At 31.2% G+C, this 18,727-nt stretch overlaps 1 protein-coding gene across 5 annotated transcripts in view; it reads right to left on the bottom strand.

Annotated features, from left to right (window-relative positions):
• ROBO1 (roundabout guidance receptor 1) overlaps positions 1 to 18,727 on the bottom strand; it is a 311,709-nt gene that overhangs the window by 31,895 nt on the left and 261,087 nt on the right. For all 5 annotated transcript variants that reach the window (XM_087937498.1, XM_026700668.2, XM_087937500.1 and 2 more), the window contains exons 7-16: positions 11,737 to 11,861; positions 10,665 to 10,836; positions 9,877 to 10,082; positions 9,346 to 9,427; positions 9,037 to 9,205; positions 8,772 to 8,938; positions 6,887 to 7,008; positions 5,562 to 5,793; positions 4,802 to 4,923; positions 2,278 to 2,449 (exon numbers count right to left, since the gene is read on the bottom strand). In XM_087937498.1, the coding sequence (XP_087793624.1) occupies positions 2,278 to 2,449; positions 4,802 to 4,923; positions 5,562 to 5,793; positions 6,887 to 7,008; positions 8,772 to 8,938; positions 9,037 to 9,205; positions 9,346 to 9,427; positions 9,877 to 10,082; positions 10,665 to 10,836; positions 11,737 to 11,861 (1,569 nt within the window). The remainder of the gene's footprint in view (positions 1 to 2,277; positions 2,450 to 4,801; positions 4,924 to 5,561; positions 5,794 to 6,886; positions 7,009 to 8,771; positions 8,939 to 9,036; positions 9,206 to 9,345; positions 9,428 to 9,876; positions 10,083 to 10,664; positions 10,837 to 11,736; positions 11,862 to 18,727) is intronic.

Raw genomic sequence — 18,727 nt, 5'->3', positions numbered from 1 at the left:
TCCTTGAAGATCTTTAGCTCTACTGGCACATAATAGTGAACTAATGAACATAATCATAATAATATTCAGCTTACACTACAGATATTTGCATAGTTTCCTGTGCTATGAGCACAACATTACAATAGTAGCTTCTTAAGGATACAAACTCACAACCCAATTCTCGGGTTTTCCTTATAAATTTTTTAATAAATGAAACATTAATCTGTATAATACTTCTACTGCATCTATCCAAAGTTTTAAATATTTAAATTTAAAGTTTTCAAATTTAACATTTATTCTCTGATCAAGCAAAGACTGAACCTTACCGAATAAAAAAGTAACTAACTTTAGCCAATTAAAATGCACATTCTTTAGTTTGTAAATTTATTATGACAACAAGATAAATGTATTTGACTTTGCAAACCTTTTCAGATGAATGACATGTAGATGTCATGTTTGAACAAAGGCTTGGGCACATTTTTCTTAGACATTTTAAAACATTAAAGCAAATGTAAATATAAAATATTCAAAATTATGCACAAACACACACACACACACACACACACACAGACAAACTCTAACAGCATTAGTGAGGCTTTATTCAGTCCACTGTAGGGGTTACAGCTTAACACAAAAAAACATCAGAGAGTAGAGTTATTTGCATTTGCTGGCATATTATCACAAAAGCAATTTTAATTAGTTCACAAAATACAGTTCATAATGGGAGCTGTTACAGCAGTAACATTCATTACATTAGGGATGTTTAAGCCATGAAGCATATACTTAAAATGTATAATTATTTGAGTGAAGCTTCTAATAAATGCACATAGGTTAATTGTTTTATGACTTTCTTGTACTAGAAAAATGATGTGCCTCAAAGGCTGTCTTCTGAACAATTCCAGTAGAGCTATAAGAAATTAATTAACAATTAGTTATTTGATGTTTCATCTATTTTTAATATAGTGCATGCGTGTATGTAATTCAGCACGGAACCTACCATGGAAGGGTACTGACTTTTATTTTGGCAAAAACAATAATCTCCTTTATACCAAAACATAATGTTTCTATTTCTAGTTTGAAAGGCTATGTTCACCCAATAATGAAAACACTTTCTGTTTGCTCCTCAACAATTTGGTAGCATTTTAAAGGGCCATTTTAGTTAGAAAATAGGCAAAGAACTTAAAAAAGGGGGAAAAAAGAAAACTACCTCAAGCATGGGAATCCAAGATTGAAACAAAACAATTTCACATAACATCTCAGGTCTAATCAAGACAACCAATACAGCTACTTCTAAGGACTAAAGGATTGAATGGTAGAGTAGTACTCGGTGAGAAACATTCTCCATGATAATAACCACCACTAAGAGTGCCAGATAAACCTAGGCTGTTGATGGGAGCTTTATAAGAAAAACTGAAATTGTAACCTGTTTCCTTAGACTATGGCCTACTTATAGTTTCCATGTGGTATGATACTTTAGACTTTGGAACCACAGATAAAATCAGAGCATATACTTGCTGGACTGCCTTATTATTACCACTAGCTACTGGTATGATTCGGGGACAATGCAAGGAGCTGGTCTTTACATAAAAAAGCCTGTATGACTCAGGGGCTGGATATTAATCAGTCTGGTTATTCTTTATTAGTTCTGCTGACCTAAAGTGAAGACAACCAGAATGTTTGCTGAAGGGCCATGCCTACCGAGATCACTATAGTGAAAACTCTGCCTTCTCTGCTGGACTGATGTACACTGGAACAACTTGCTTCCTAGCAGTTCTGGAAGGTCTTGACTGTTGTAAAGCTTCTAGTGACAAATATATTATAAGTATGTTTATATTATAATTTTAACTGTAATTATACACTGAATTTGTTTTATTGTATTTTAATGTTTTTATTTTTGTATTAGCTACAATTGCACTACTTAGAATTGGATGACTAGAGTAGTTTATTAGATTTATCAATTCATAAATAAATGAATAAATTTGATGACACTATAATAACAATGAGATAGCAAGTCAAAGCTTGTAACTTTCAATAGAAAGGCAGTCCTTTGTATTCAAAGAAGACATACTGTTTTGAAGTTCATCAGTAAATAATGACAGCAGTTAATATGTTAATAGCTATATAACTTATGTGTTGAAAAGCATCTATGACACAGTAATAAAACAAAGAAAAACAGATTCTTTATCAAAAGCAAGTTATGTTTATTCCTTATTCTCTACAGACAAAAGAGAACATGCCAGTCTTCATTATATGATATAAAAAAACTACATGTTCAAGAAAGCATTAAAAATGGCTCACCTAATTGAATAAATTGTGGTTCACTCTTTACTCCAGTTCCAGCTCCAGTACTTGCTGCTACCTCAACACTATATCTAATACCAGGAATTAGAGATGGTATTATTAGAGAAAATGTAGAACCGTCCACTGTCTTATTTATATGGTATCGACTTTCATTTCCAAGGCACCAAACCTAGAAGGAATAAAAAAATATTTTTCCTCATGGAACCAAATGTACTATATGGTATTTTCTGCTTTACATTATAAAGATGAATTTATGTTAATACACATTTGTAAAGGCTGCTAACAAATTGATATAAATAACACTAAAATAAGAATAGAATAACTGGTTAATTTTAAAAAATGCATGGTTTCTCTAATGTAAGTATTATTGGAGCAAACGTCAGTAGTCCAGAAATGAAATAAAACAGCACATGCTTTCCTAGAATGTCTTCATATTAGAACACTTGATCACTTGATATTTACGGAAGAATTATATCTGTAAAAATTGAAACAAAGTGCAAAACAAACATGTTATCAAAATATGTGTTATTTGCATCAGTAAGTTATAATCTCTTTTTAGAAATTATTTACAAAAGGATCACCATAAAAATATAATAAAATACTGATTGAATGGACAATTTGAAAACCAGCTGTCTATTAAATTCAAATTTATGCAATTGATAAACTGATATGTATATTTCATAATGAATATTTCAGTTGTATATTAATTGTTCATCTGCATAACTGCAAATAATATAAATTTAGTTGTTCAGCCTGCTTTAGAGACAACACATTTTATGCTATTTGGAAATGAAGTCTGAAGTAAAATTTTGTCCACTGCATCTATATACTGTGAACAAATATTACTGAATTATTTTTGTAAGATTAGAATATTTAGACATCTCCACCATTTCAATGGAACATAATCAACAATACTAAGAATTGTTAATAGTGATCTATTAATAAAAATAGGAGTAGTGTAAAACATTAAGTGCCTATGGATGGAACTAAACACCTGGTAATTTCTTTGATTTTTTTGGCCCAATACAAAAGTAGTTTTCCACTGTCTTCTAAAGGGATGCTTTCCCACAACTTCCCAAATTAACTTATTGTCTTGAGATTTTCTGGTATTATTCCATTTAAATACTAACAGGACTACAACTTTACTCTAATTTTTAAGATTAGCCAACTTTGTCTAAGAACTGTCAGCTGATTGGGCTTGAAATATAAAGGTATTGATACACATATGTCCTCAACTTGACACTTGTGGATTCTCTTGGCAACAATAAAGAAGTAATTTTTATTGTTTTATCCAGGGATGCTTTGCCATCTTGCAATCTACCTACAGCCCCAATTAATGTTGCCTACATATTAATCATTTAAATACTAAGGCTGAGCCCGTGTCTGAACTTAGAAAAAGTTAGCCAAAGCAGGATGTCTTCAGCTAGGTAGACATCCTGGAATGTTAATACTTTAGGATCACTATTATTTTAAAAGCTGGAGAAATGCCAAACAAAAGCACATGAAATAAATAATTCCTATTATATTGTTTAGAACTTATAAAACTTAAAAACAAAAGAATTAAATACAAAATAAAGTTCACTATATTGAAAGTCATCTAACATAAATACAATTTGATTACATGGACTTTTATAAGAAAGATAAATTCTCTGGATATTTAATTTACTAGATGATTATAGACGTGTTACAAGTAAAATTGCAAATTGTACTGAAGAATACTTTTTAAAAAGCTGATTGAAATTGTCGTTATGTATTGCGTATGTTTTCCAAGAGCTAAACTTGGATTCTAACCTGATCTAATTAATCAGTCACAAGACACACCCATTAATTTCTCCTTTAAATACATGGAATATAACTTAAAAAATTCTTTCACAATTGATAGTTTCTAAAATCTTCATTCTTCAAAAGCGGTACTTGGGAAATTAAAATTAAAAGTTAAGCACTTTAAAATCATACTTTAAATTTTTCACTGACATTAATGGCCACTTTAACAGTATTGTTTTAACTGTAGGGCAATTCACAACTGAATTTGATATAATGAAATATCAAATCTATATTCTCAATAGCATGAAATGTTAAATATTCAGCCCTACCCTAATTCTGCTATATAATTTAGAACTAAATTTAGACTTTTTTTCTTGGAAAAAAAAACCTATACAAAATTATTTAGTATTATATTTCAAATACAAAATTGCAAGTTTAATTAAAGGTATATTTTAACCCAGAAATATTTATTTGAATTTGGTTTTACATAGCTAATTTTTCAGCATTCACTGTCTTTTATTTCAATATCTTTTTACTTATAGCAGTGATTCTAAGCAACAAATATATACAATTTGTTACTATATAGTATCATCATTAATATTCTTTTAACATTAAAAACATTGTAAATATATTGGATATTGAAATTCTTATATTACTCTACTATATGTTGACTTTTACCACCAGATGGAGCTAAGTAACCACAAAAAATTCTATATAATAATTCCCAATAATTTGCCAAGTTACAACTATATATCACCTTGTATTCCTGAACCATTCCATTTTGTGTGTCCTCTGGGGGAGGCTGCCAAGTTACTACAATTGCAGTGCCATTTCCATCATTCTTGGTGACTGAAACACTTTGTGGAGGAGCACTTGGAGCTGGTTTTGGAAGAAAGCATATTTATGATCAAAACGGTACTTTTACTATCACTAAACATGTCATTTAAGAAGCTACATTTAAGTAAAAAAATCCCAAAACCTATCTTGCAACATCAAGTGAGGGACAGGAGGAAGGGAAGGAAGGAAGATCGTTTTTTTTAAAAAAAAATATTATGTTTGTATTTTTCTGATATGTCTTTTTGTAAACTGAACCAAATATGATGAGGTCCAAATTGTTGCATAATTGAATGCTTAAAATGAAAAAAATAATTAATCACCCTCAATTTCCCTTATTGATAAATAAGGGAAATATTTGAAAACTCATTTGCTAAAACCAACTTCTGAAGCTTCCACAATTAACTGCCATTACAAATTACACACACACACACACACACACACACACACATGAGTAAATATCCATTATTATTCATCATATACATACTGGTCATTTGTGTCTTCATTGAAAAAGTTTGAAATGGGCCTTTGAACTTAACTCAAGATATAGCAAAAAGAAATGCAGGACTATTTAGCAGTTGATACTTATCATCAATATAAGGAGAAAGATGAAAAAATAAACTTCATAATGAACCTGAGTTAGAAATACTTAAAAAAACTAAGGCAGTTATGCTACTACTTGCCTTCTTCCAAAGTTTTGGCAAATTTCATTTCACTATCAGCACCTTGAAACTCATTAAAAAAAGGCCGAGCCTTAATTTCATAGTTCACTCCTTTTTTGAGTTCAGGAATTACAATGCTGTTTTTTGTTGGTGTCCTCACATCAAAAATCAGCCATTCAGATTCCCCTTGAGATGAAGCTGTTGGTCTATACAAAATTTTATATCCCTGAATATATTGGGATTGTTGGTCAACCTAACATTAAAGACAAAACACCCATATTAATTAATAAATAAACAAATAAACAAATATATATATATATATATATATATATATATATATATATATATATATATAATATGCAACATCATGTCATCAAACATTATATATTTAATTTCTCATAGTTACATTTTAAATATAGTGTGTAAGTGTGAATATTCTTCACCAGCTTTCAAGATGATTAAAATACCTTGCAAGTCAAAGGAGCACACACAAATCTGATTAAATAATGTCAGAATGTAATAGGACTCTACAATAATTTCAGAAAGCCAGGCATTCATTTTAGTTTTTCTACTAGTGGACCTCATTAGTAGATTCAGAACAGAATTTAAAGAGAAGTTGCTTTCTCATATAAATGTAGAATTTAGCAAATGACAACACTTGGATGATCTTGTAAGCTAAGCAGGTTCTGAAGTGGGATTCTTTCAATGAATCCCAGGTATACAGCCTCCCTGGGAAATTGAAAAACAGAAGAGTGATGGCAGCTACTTATGTATTATTTCCAAGAAGTCATTATGAGTTAATGTGACTTGAAGCAGATTTTGCTTTTATAAATCCAGAGCCATTCTTTGGATAACTATAATCAAGTCAATATTTCTTAGTTTAAACAATTTTCCAGAAATAATAAAACCCTGACACTGCAAAGTAATAATTCAAATTACTTTTAATTCTAACTACAAAGAACACAAAAGTACTACACAACAGAAACAATGTATTTATAATTAGTGGTGATAAAGACACAGTCTAAAATGCAAATGTGCTTTCAGTATATAGCATTGAATCAAATGGGCAAAAAAGAATAGATTACCAGTGGAATATAAAAATAATTATTCCATCCCTGTGGTGGATTAATTTTAACTTTTACCCTTTTACTTCTGATTTTTCTGCCAAGCTCTAACCCTAACCAAAGTTCATTAAATATTATTTCAAAATTATTAAGAATACTCAACTGTACTTCACATTAAAGTAATAAAGAGGGAAGTATCAGCAATGCATCATTGCATTTTGGTATTCTTTGACAACTGGCTTTCTATTGGCCCCTCCATGTTGTTGCTGTTATTATACTTACTGTCCAGTGAACTTCAATAGAAGAAGAAGAAAGAATTGTTGGATTATGGAGATGTAGGACAACGTCACCCAGCTCTCTTTGTACTTGTTTGTGATCCACACCCTGATTTGTTGGTGGAACATCTGCAACAATTTTAACAAATTATCAGACATATAGGAAAAAGTGTTGAAAAACAAAATTGCATGTACTAGTAGGAGAATTTTTACCTAATAATGTATTTTAAATTGATTTTGTTAAATTACATTCATTTTCATTTCTAACAGATAATAAGAATTAAAATCAAAATTAAATTAGAAAGGAAATGAAAAGAAGGGGGAACAAAACAAAGAGCAGACTACATTGTACATAGTTAGAACAAATGCTTTAGAAGTATCCAACAAAGAAGAAGGATCATACTACTTAGATCACAACAGTTTAATATGATTTAAGTAAGTAACAGGGGTTGATTTGACTCTAATACTAAACTACTAAATAAGCAAACAATGGAATATTTGAAATGCATGAAATGTTCAAAAAAGCATAAGATATATAAGCATGCAACGTATATGTTATCAGACCATATGAATAATCTTCTAATTCCATAGTATTTAAATGTTTTTCTATTATGTCTATTAAAATTATTAAAAATTAAAAAATATTAAAATTGAAAATTCCCAAATATTTCAATAAATTAAAACTTCACTATCAATAAACAAAGCAGGAAAAACCAATACAGAATTTTCTTTTAAACTATTCATACGAAGTTCCATTAATTATAATCTCAGTTCCTTTAAAACTCAGTCATGGTGTTATCACATAATTTTTACTTCCAATTTAACACTCAAAAACCTAAATTTATTTAAGAAACTATGGCAAAAATTTAAAAATAACCATGCATGCAACACACCATGCATGTAAACATTGCACTTTTTATTTTTAAAAAAGAGTAACTTTTACCCAAAACCAGGCAAAGCAGGCAGATTGAGTTGCTCACAGAATCATTCAGTGATCTATCTGCCATCGGCTAGCTCAGTCTCTCAAATTTGCTTGCCATGAGTCTGCACTGAATTTGCTTGCAAGCAAACCTTCAGTCCTAAGGGAGGTTCGGCAGAGCCGAAGAGATAAAGACTAGCTAGAAAGCAAGAAATCCAACCATTTCATGCTTCCTAGCTAATCTAAATCTCCTGGCACAGCAGAACAGATGATGGTTTGAAAAAGGAAAAATAGCAATTTTATCAGGCAAGTTTTCCGGGTAAAGAGTGAGTGGGTGGGGAGCGTTCCTGTGGGCCATGTGGGCGGTGCAGCCTTGTGTTTCTGCATAGCCTGGATTAATTGCTTTGGGGGTGCTCTGGGGGTGAGATTTCTCTGAGGTCCACCAAAAGTTTCTCAAGGCCCACCAATGGGCTGCGGCCCACCAGTTGATGACCGCTGCCCTATACAAGATATTCTGAATAGAGCTATGTGTGCTTTCAAATATAGGAATATACAGATATGTAAATCATTAGACAGGCAATATAAATCAAAGGAGGTAGTACTGGAGCTGTCCTAATGTGTTTGATGTCACATAGAGATATTTCTTACATTGTATCTATTACTTGGATTATACTGCACTGTATTGCCTCATATTACCTTGACAAATGTACTTATACAATCCTTGTTTTACTTTTATCAACATGTATTATGTGTTAGTGCTTCACAAGTTGTTCTATCTTCATAGTTTCTTCAAAGAGAAAAAACGTACATTTTTGACTTGCATTTTTTTATCTATGAGGATAAAATAAAGCTTTACTAAGGTTTCTCCAAATTGTACTAATTGATTAAAATTGAGTCATATGATTTCTTTATCAATCCCCCAGTATAATTATATAATAACTATACGTATTTTACAAACACAGACAAATTTTACCTTGGGTTTTCACTGGGTCAGATATCTGACTGGGATCACTAATTCCATATGCATTGGCTGCACGAATGAGGAACAGATAAATGGCATTTGGTTTCAGTCCTTTTACTGCAAATGTTTCTGTTTTCACATTTTCTGCTACAGTTTGCCAGCTGCTACCAGCTGCATGGCTAAGAAGACAGAATATATAAACCAAACAGGTTGATGCATGCCTCTGATTTAACAGTCTTAAAAGAAACACAACTGGAACACATGAAAGGCATAATACCTGAAGGCATCTATAATATAAGAGGTTGGAGTTGCACCTGAATTCAAATTAGGTTTCCATGAGAGGGTTACTGTATTTCTTCTGACATCAGTAATTTCAGGTTTTGATGGTGCACTAGGAATCAAATTAGGGTCAGTAGGTCGTGGTGGCTGCACTGGAATGCCAAATTCTAGAAAATGAAAGCATTTATTACTAAGAGCTTAACCGAGAATCTATTGTGGTCACATCAATGTATTGTTCTTATTATACATAAATTATTAGCTTATATTTAAAGTTCTTTTCTGTTCTCATGAATCCTGATTAATTTACCTTGAACTTCAATGTAAGCACTCCATGATGCTTCACCACTTGAGGTTGAGGCAATACATGTGTATCGACCAGAATCACCCAGCTGAAAATTAAACAAGTTTTTGAAATAATAAGAGCTGAACCCAGGATCTTTCCTGTCCTAGTCTACTACATTAATCAATATACCACATTGACTTTCTTCAGATTTATGTGCTAGCTAATGAATAAGAGTTAAAATAAACATTTTATATATATATATATATATATATAGATATATATAGATAGATAGATAGAGAGAGAGAGAGAGAGAGAGAGAGAGAGAGAGAAAGGCACTCATATAAAGGAGGCACTCATAAAAAGGCACTCCTATAAAGAACACATTACAAACTGAACAAAGAATGAGAGTGCAGATGAAACTACGGTGATAGAATATAGTTATATAACTATTCATACATTTTAAAATCACAGAGAGCAGCGTTTAAAATCTCAAGCCAAATTCCAAGGAAAAGTAAAACATATTTTACTTTAAAAAAAAAAAAACTTTTAAGCTACCTTTGCATATCGAATCTGTAGTGCCCCAGATTCCAGTTGCTTGATTCGAGAATCCTGAGTAGAGATAAGGATGCCATCTTTCCTCCAGAGAATTATGGGCATGACAGTGCCTGTAGCTATACAGTTGAGAATTAAAGTACCATCTACAGCTACAGTTTGATTGACAGGACCCTGACGAATGACAGGGGGAGGTCGGTCTACAATCACTGGGAGAAGAAAAAGAAGAAATTAGTTCACAAGTGGAAGCACGTTTGAAATTATTTAAGCAACAGCAAAACTCCAAGGGAGATGGGTGGTTAAGAAATATGAAATATAAATAAATACATAAAATAAAATTACTTTGGGATTAAAATATAATGAAACATTATCTGATACCAAATCATCATTAACTTTTACTACTATTAAAATAATAGTAATAATATTTATGTTAGTTTATTATAATAATATAAAAGCATATTTTACACTCTAAAACTAAGCATGAATAATTTGTAACTTTTTCTATTTTAGATAAAGAACTGAAAACATACATACAATTCTTATTTGTTTACATAGTATAACAAAATATTATATTGTAATTGAAACGACATGCTATGTGCATGAAATTGATATAACTTCTTTGAATCTATTTGGTGGATAAACAAAAATAATTAATTAGGCCAAAAGTTTTAAAGCTGTTGATTTCCAGATTTGCAAATAAATTATTTAGCAGACAAATCATAAACATGGAGAATTATCAACATTTACTCCCAAACTATTGCTACATTATTAACAATTAAACATAAACTTACCATCAGTTACCTCCAAGTATGCTTTTGTTGTGATGCTGCCTGCAACATTTAAAGTCTGGCAGATATAATATCCAACATCAGATCTCTGGACATTTGTAATGGTAAGATCACCGGTCTGAGAGACTGAAAACCGGTTGGAAGACTGAGGAGGTTGGTACGAGAACAGTAAATTCTACAATATAAAATATAAAAATTAGTATAAAAATTGCAGGTATTGAATATATTAGTATAGTATAAAAATTTCAGGTATTGGATATATTAGTAGACACAAATACGGTAAGGTTCATTAACCTTGGCTGATCTTGAAAATAAAGTAAGTCAACAGGAAATACCAGGGCTATAGGCTATATTGGAAAGTTGATAAAACATCCCAAAAGAAAGTGACAGAAAATCTATGATTGCACTATTGCCAAGTCTGTATGTCCTGTAGTCACCAGGGGTCCACTTGACTTCAGAGAAACTTGTCTTTTCTTAAGAAAATTCATATACAGAGCTGAAACTTCTGGTATGAAATTTTGTGGCACTACTAAGGACCGGGAGACTCTGTATCACATTTACATATAAATTCTTTTTTTTTCTTTTTAGACAAATTGATAGAAGAGATGGGTATATATGTATGATGAGTGTATTATATTCAAGAATCTGAATAATTGATGCTAAAGACAAGTGGAAAGGAAACAACTTTTCTTTGGTTGCTTTAGAAAAATGAACAAGTTAGCTTGCTGATATAGCAAGACATTTATTATTTTTGCATCCCAAAATATACAATGTCCATACAGAAATACAGGAAAAAATAGGATTGTATGTCTATAATCAGAATTCTTCTTCCATTTTCAATTATGTTGTACTAAAACTATTGCACTGTTGAAAGAGAATAGTGAGACTGTTTTCTAATAGTAAATGAATATTTCTTTGCTGAATCATCAACCATTTTTTATGTAGATTGCTCAGGAATCTACAGATTTATTTCCTCTTTAATACGGATTCAATCATAAGATTGATTTCATATTGCAATTGGGTTCATACTTTTCTTCATTAATAATTTACATTATGTAATTGCAGTTTATTTTACCTGGCTTCCTTCTCTTCGCCAAAATATTGCTGGTTGAGGGTTCCCAGTTGCTTCACACTGGAAAGTGATAGTTCTACCTAATGTAGCCACTTGATCTCGAGGTTTAACAATAAAATGTGGTGGCTCTGAGGGAGAAATGAAGTCAAATCACAATTATCCATTACTAACATGGTTTAATTAATTGTTAGCTGTTTCAGAAATTACATTAAAGTTCCATGTGGAAACTGAAATATACAATTTGAACATATATTGTTCTAGTCTGTTGTTGCTAGGCCATGCTCAAGAGTTATTTTATCAGAAACAAAGCAAGTAAAAAATGACATACAACACAGGCAGCTTGGCTATTTCTATTTTGCCTCTGTTGTATGTATGTCTTTAATTGCCTGCTTTGTTAAATGTTTAAGAAAGAAGATAACTCTTCTTCTTTCCCACCCCCATCTAGCCATGTTAGTTTAAAGAATTGCTGCTATCCTCAATAAGAAAAGCAGCTGAAAATTTAATGGAGCTTAATAAATGAAATCCAAACATACACAAATCTCTAGTTACAAAACTAGTGGGTGTGGGAGGGCTTCAGCATTGTAGAGCATTAATAAAACTTTAATGGAAATAAACAATAAAATAGGTTAGACATTTAAAAAGAAGGCTGCCTTATATCTTGCAGGTTAACTTCTAATGACTTTTCTTTTTATGATGAAGACTGTGTTCCATTTCAATAATGGTTCAATAACAAAGGATAGCTAAAACTAACATATTCTTGCTTGCTAGCTTATAAAATTATAGCCTTTATGCTGACTCCCAAAAATGTTTCCTATTAGTTTTTTTTGCCAAAGGACACAGAGAATTTCTATCAATTAAAAAGCTTTTAAAAATAGATTTGATTTTGATGTAGAAATGGATACCAACTATTTTTGAATTTAACTCAAAGACTTAGAAATGCTGCTATATAAATTGTAGTCATTTAATTTGTGTGAGGGTGAGGGTGTGTGCAATTAGTGAAAAGGAATGAAATTAAAGCTATAGTGAAACAGACTAAATTGTTGATTTACTTAGTCAACATCTTCAAACAAAACTTGCATATAAATTAAGCAAATCTGAAACATCTGTTCATCTTCATATTATAAATACTGCCAGTATTGTCCAAACTGTTTTATTTATACAAATGGTCACTACGTGGAATGGTAAACAAAATGTCAAAAATTATGTTGGTTTCATTAAGTTATGGCAGTTAAGTATATTAATGTAACTGACCTGGAATAGAGAAAAAAATAAATAAAAAGCAGCCTTTTAAAAATAACATGTGCAGAAAGAGAGAGAGACAGAGAGAAAGAGTGAATAGTATCAAAATGAAATAAAGGGAAACAAAAAGGAAAGAAAAAAAAGTTAAAACTGTTTTTTCCATCTGAAAGAAATGCTTCGACTCTCTCCCTTCTTTGTCTATTGAGAATTACATCAACATTGTGTTCCACTAGAAGACCATACTCCAGAATTATGTATGGCACCCAAGGCCTTAAACTTAGGTCTGATCTTGGGATTAGTGTATTTATGAAGCTCCTGGGTTTTTCTTTCTTTGTCCATTTGGATGCTCTTTAGTCTGGGCTGTTAAGTTTTGTTGTTAGGTTTTAATTGCTTTAATGGTGTATTTTGATCATCTTGGTCACTCAGAGTTTTGGGGAGTGGACAGATATAATAAATTTAAGCAAGAATAATAGAAATAATGACAATGAGAATAAGAAGAATGATAATAATTATAAGAAGACTGATAGAACAAATTTCATCATGCATCTCCTGGATTCTCTTGAAATTATTCCAAATATGGCAAAGTATGGGAAGTGCCATTACATTCAATCAAGTGTCATGCATATGAACATCAAGCATTTAGAATGATACATGAAGGACTCCAAAGGTGGCAAAATAGTGATTATAACTGGGTTTGGAAAGTAAGCAGGGTCAGATTGGTACCTGGTAAAATCAGGGTTAAAGTTCATATGAACAATAAAAAGCAAAACAAACATCTTGGAAGAAATCTGTTATGTCTATATTCTGTATTGCTGCCAATAATCTACACAAATGTATCACAGAAGCCAATAGAAGTCTAAGCCAACTTGAAATAGTCCTTAGTCTTTCAAAAATGTCACACATAGTAATATTTTACAGTGACATATCAACATTATTTGGTTTTTTAGAATTTTAAGAGAACTTATTATTTTTTAAATTAGTCAACAATTTTTCCTAACCGCATACAAATACAAATGTCAAAGAACAGGAAAACAGCTAAAACAATTTAAAACATAGTTACATCATTTTATGTGATATACAGAGTTTTTCAAGATTCATTAACATCAGTTAAACTATAATGTGATCCACAAGTGAAAGTAAGCTATTGACTATCATTTTATTAATGATTTTTAAGAAATAGAAACATATTTCAAAGGAGCAATTCAAAAACTAACCAACTATCTAGTCAACTACCTGCTCTACTTTTCTTACAAAACTTCCATTTTATTATTTTTTTAAATGGTAGGTTTGTATTCTGAACCTTGTATTAAGGCAGATCGTCTGTGTGTGTGCGTACGTGTATATGTGTACATATAAAAATATCACACCACTATATTTAAAGATCTGATTTCAATCAGGAGTTTAGAAATATGTTAGATCACCAACAAGATATTACCAAAAAACTCCTCAAGGTTATGTCAATATTACAGTAAGATCCCATAAGATATAAAAAGCCTAACTTGGTACAAATAAGAAGCTACTTCTGGTTTTGTGTAATGTCTGATTTAAAGGACTTTAATGTAATAGAATTGAATAACATGGTTGAATGCCTACTCAATGAAAGAAATTAAACTAATCTTTACAGATGATTATCCAGATTATATTTAAAAACATATAGCAATTTGAAACCCACCTCCTATTTTTAGCTGTAGTATGATTGATTTTTCTCCTAAAATTTGAGAGTTTTAATTCAGAACTACTACTGCTAGTCTGCCTGTAGCTCTTCTTACATTTTGTCCTTATAATCTGCAGTTTTACACAATTTTTTTCCAAGAAAGCTTTTGATAGAGAACTTCATATTAGTTCCAACTTCTCCAGTTTGTGTCGTATCATTTTATGTATTATGGTAGATTTGTTTTGTTTCTCTAAGCAAAGGTCAAAAAAAAATGCAGATTTTTCTCCTTCAAATTATGAGAAAAGCAAAAACTTTTCTAATTTTTCAAAAATTAATCTAACAAAATCATTTTATTAAAAGGGTAAACTTCTGTGAGTTATAGCTCATTTTTTCTGCAATACAGAGTAGCTCAACTAATGCAGAATTTAAATTGGGATAAGGTGGGGAAGAAGGGAGAGACAGACTGGTTTTGCAGATAAAAGTTGTATATGAAACAGATTATAAATACTAAAACAATAATAGTGATGAGGCTCTCCTCTCTCCCTCCCTCCCTCTCTGTTTCTGTCTCTCTCTCTGTTTCTGTCTCTCTCTCCGTGTGTGTTTCTCTTTCTCTTTAATGTGAATTTAGTAATCTCTTGCTCAATTGTGTTATTACAATTTGCTTTCTCCAAACTGTCTACCTTGAAGTCTATAATAAAATATCTTGGGACATAGAAAACTATGTCTGTTAATATTTATGCAAAGATTGTCCTGTTTGTCTGTTACAGAGGGCATAAGAACATTGCTGGCAAATGAAGGCATGTATTACAGAATCTGTACATGCATTATATGTAATCATGTACTCATGAAAAAAATATGTAAAAGTGTGTCTAATCCTGTAGGTGCAGTTGGTGGAACCTCTGATTGTACTGTTGATATAATTATGGGGAAAAGTACATGGAGGTTGTGTTTGTTGCAGGGTTCATTTGTATATTAGAATTTTTTTTCCAATAGATTTTGATGTTATTGTTGTTTAAAAATCTGCTTCAGATTGGATGGCTGTCCATTTCCATCTATGGGGATAATGCCTGAAAAAATACAGTATCATGTTCAGTATGGGCTGTATCTTATTAATAATGCAGTTACAGAGCACAGAGCAACAGAATTGGAAGAGACCTTGGAGGTTTCTAGTCCAGGGATCCCCCCCCCCCGTCTGTGGACCTCATGCCAGCAACCAGGCTACGCAAACAAGCAAAGCCCCATCTGTGGGGTGCAGGTAGCATGCAAAATCTTATCCCTTCCGGTCTGTGGAAAAACCTCCCTTTTAGTTCTCAAAAGGTCAGAGGACTACTGTTCTACTCCAATTCCTTCTCAAGTAGGAGGACCTATTCCATTTCAGAAAGGTGGCTGTCCAATATCTTCTTAAAAGCCTCCAGTGATGGAGCATTGCTAGTTCTGTAGGCAAACCATTGCACTGATCAATTGTTGTTACTGACCAGAAATTTATCCTTAATTCTAGGTTGAATCTTTCTTTGTTAAGCTTCCATCAGTTGAATGAGCTATGGGTGTTCTGCTGTAACATTTTGTACTGTTTCTATTTCTTTCCTAAGAATTGATCTGACTTTACTAATTTGTCATTGGGTAGATAGTTCAGTCTTCTAAATGCATCATATAATTCCAACAGTTTAGCTCCTGTGTCAATGTGATTGTATCATATTTTTGACTACAACAGGCTAACATAGATTCTCCTCTTATAGGATCTACAATAAGAAAGTTCACTTTTTCATTGTCTTACCTGACTGTTTTAATATCCTATTGAATCTTTTCACTGAGTTTATTAAAGGAATCTGTTGTTACCCATTGCCATTTTCAGAATATTTTTGATGGTATTGAAAAAGTATTAATATGAGTACTTTTATATGTTTTTCAAAAAGACTATATTGTTATTAGACTAATTTAGCCATTTTTCCTGCTTTCAGTTGAATGTCAAAGTGTGTGCTTAATAATATATTAACTTAAAAATTCCATAACTATCTGACAAATGTGATATGAAATGTATGCATATATACACGTTACTTGTTATAGCAAATGCTGAGCAGCTGAATGAATTATCTCAATATTTTTAATTTACTCATTCATTCAGCTTTTATATAACAAATTTTATTTATATGTAAACCTCATCACAATTAAGCTAATCTCTAACTTTTTTATTTAGGATTGTAATTTGAAATAAATGCTATTCCTTATAAAAATATATTGATATATTAAATTGACTTATATATTGACTTAAATATATATAGTTAAATAGTTTTGAAAATTGTATAGCTTGCATGTTATAATAAAGAAATTATTAGGATGAAAATCCTATAGCCTTGCATCCTTGGAAAGCCATTGCAAATGAATGGGAAATAGTTTAAGACTTGCTTCTAGGAGATAATAAATCAATGTTGGGAGTACCATGAGAAAGTTCTAAGGGATAAAAGTGGCTTCATTTAGAAAGAAATGGGAAACTATTCATTTGTGAACATTTAAGTTATGTTAGAAGCCAACACAATAACCACCTTTTATCACCAATTTGATCCTGGTATAATAGTTTTCATTTGTTTCTGGATAAACTAGTAAATGAATCAACATAGTTAATCAGTTGAAGTCAGTGATTCTGGTTAGATTGCTTTTAATGATGCTTGTAAGTTAAATAATGCAAAAGATTTTTCATCTATTGAAAAACAGAATCTGAAGAATAAACTGTATTTCTGGAAAAATAGAATGATTACTTTATATGTGGAACATTTCATTATTTTTAAGAATTGGTGCATATTCAAAAATATGTGTATTTTGTGGTGTGTGTGTGTGTATGTATGTGTATGTATATATATATATATACACACACACATATATATATATACAAACGTATAAATAAAAATAAGTAACAATGCAGTAATTAAAGTAAAATAAAAGTAAGCAAGCCATTACCTTAGATGCTTGCCACAAAAATTACCACACTTCATGTAGAATGTGCCTTTTGTGGTCTGTCCAGGTAGTACAAGTGAAGGTTGGAGGATGATTTGTTGGCAGATATGGAAAGGTATAGATAAAGAGGGGGAAGAGATGATCCAGTCACAGGAATAACGGTGATTAGAAGATGGCCAATAAAATTTCAACTTACCAGATACAACTAAAACAAAAGAAAGGAAAAGAAAAACAAAAATATAAAACAAAGAATAAATCAACTCAAACATGAAATGAAATGAAATAAAATGAATGTGCTTTTAAATCACTCAAATTGTTTTTTCAAAAAAGTATGATGTAAATAAACAACTAAATTCTAATTTATATACAAATACTAAATTTGTAAGATGCAATTTATAAAAATGCAACTTATCTGAAGAGAAATATTCAAGGTTTACAAGAAACAGCATGAAATAGATGGCACTATAAGAACACTTCTTAGCTTTAGAGAATGCTTACATTTAATGGCTAGGAAATATGAAGCATGAAAAATGAAGAACAAGCAATAAACAAACTTTAGTGTGAAAAGTATCCATACTTCTAATAAACAAGTGATAAGATTCTATGCAGGTATAATTTTAAATTTTATTTTTAAAATCTGATATACAAGAAAGAAGAAGCATGGTTTAGTATATTGGCCTTCATTTGCATTGAATTCTTCCCCAAAACTAGGATAATTCTTATCTTTTATTAAACTATCTAGTTACATATAGTTCCTGAGCAGTTGAAGAGATGAGCAGAGGAGACAAACATTTAGGCAGTCAATTTTCTTTGAAACTACAGTAATTCAGTAGTTTCTCTTTTCCCCTCCTCTCATTATTTTCCATTTGAAAACAGCTGGATTAAGTCCTCCAAATTTTAACGTTTGCTATTTAATATACAGGTTAATAAACATTACAAAATGAATGTTAATTTAAATGCCAGTAAATTTTCTAATGGGTGCATCTTTATTCCACCACTATTTACAAATAATTTAACAGATATTGGTAACCCTAGTCTATTCAAAGATATTTTCCCATTCAGAAATTCACATAATTCAGATACCTACAAAATAAAAAAATTAGATATTATCACAAAACTACTGTGATCAAATATTTTGCTTTATGTTTATAA

Source organism: Pseudonaja textilis, chromosome 7 (genome assembly GCF_049901715.1).
Source record: "Pseudonaja textilis isolate UNSWEBS1 chromosome 7, rPseTex1.2, whole genome shotgun sequence".
Taxonomy (NCBI): Eukaryota; Metazoa; Chordata; class Lepidosauria; order Squamata; family Elapidae; genus Pseudonaja; species Pseudonaja textilis.
Note: the sequence above shows the minus strand (reverse complement) of the source record. Positions and strands in the feature narration are given on the sequence as shown.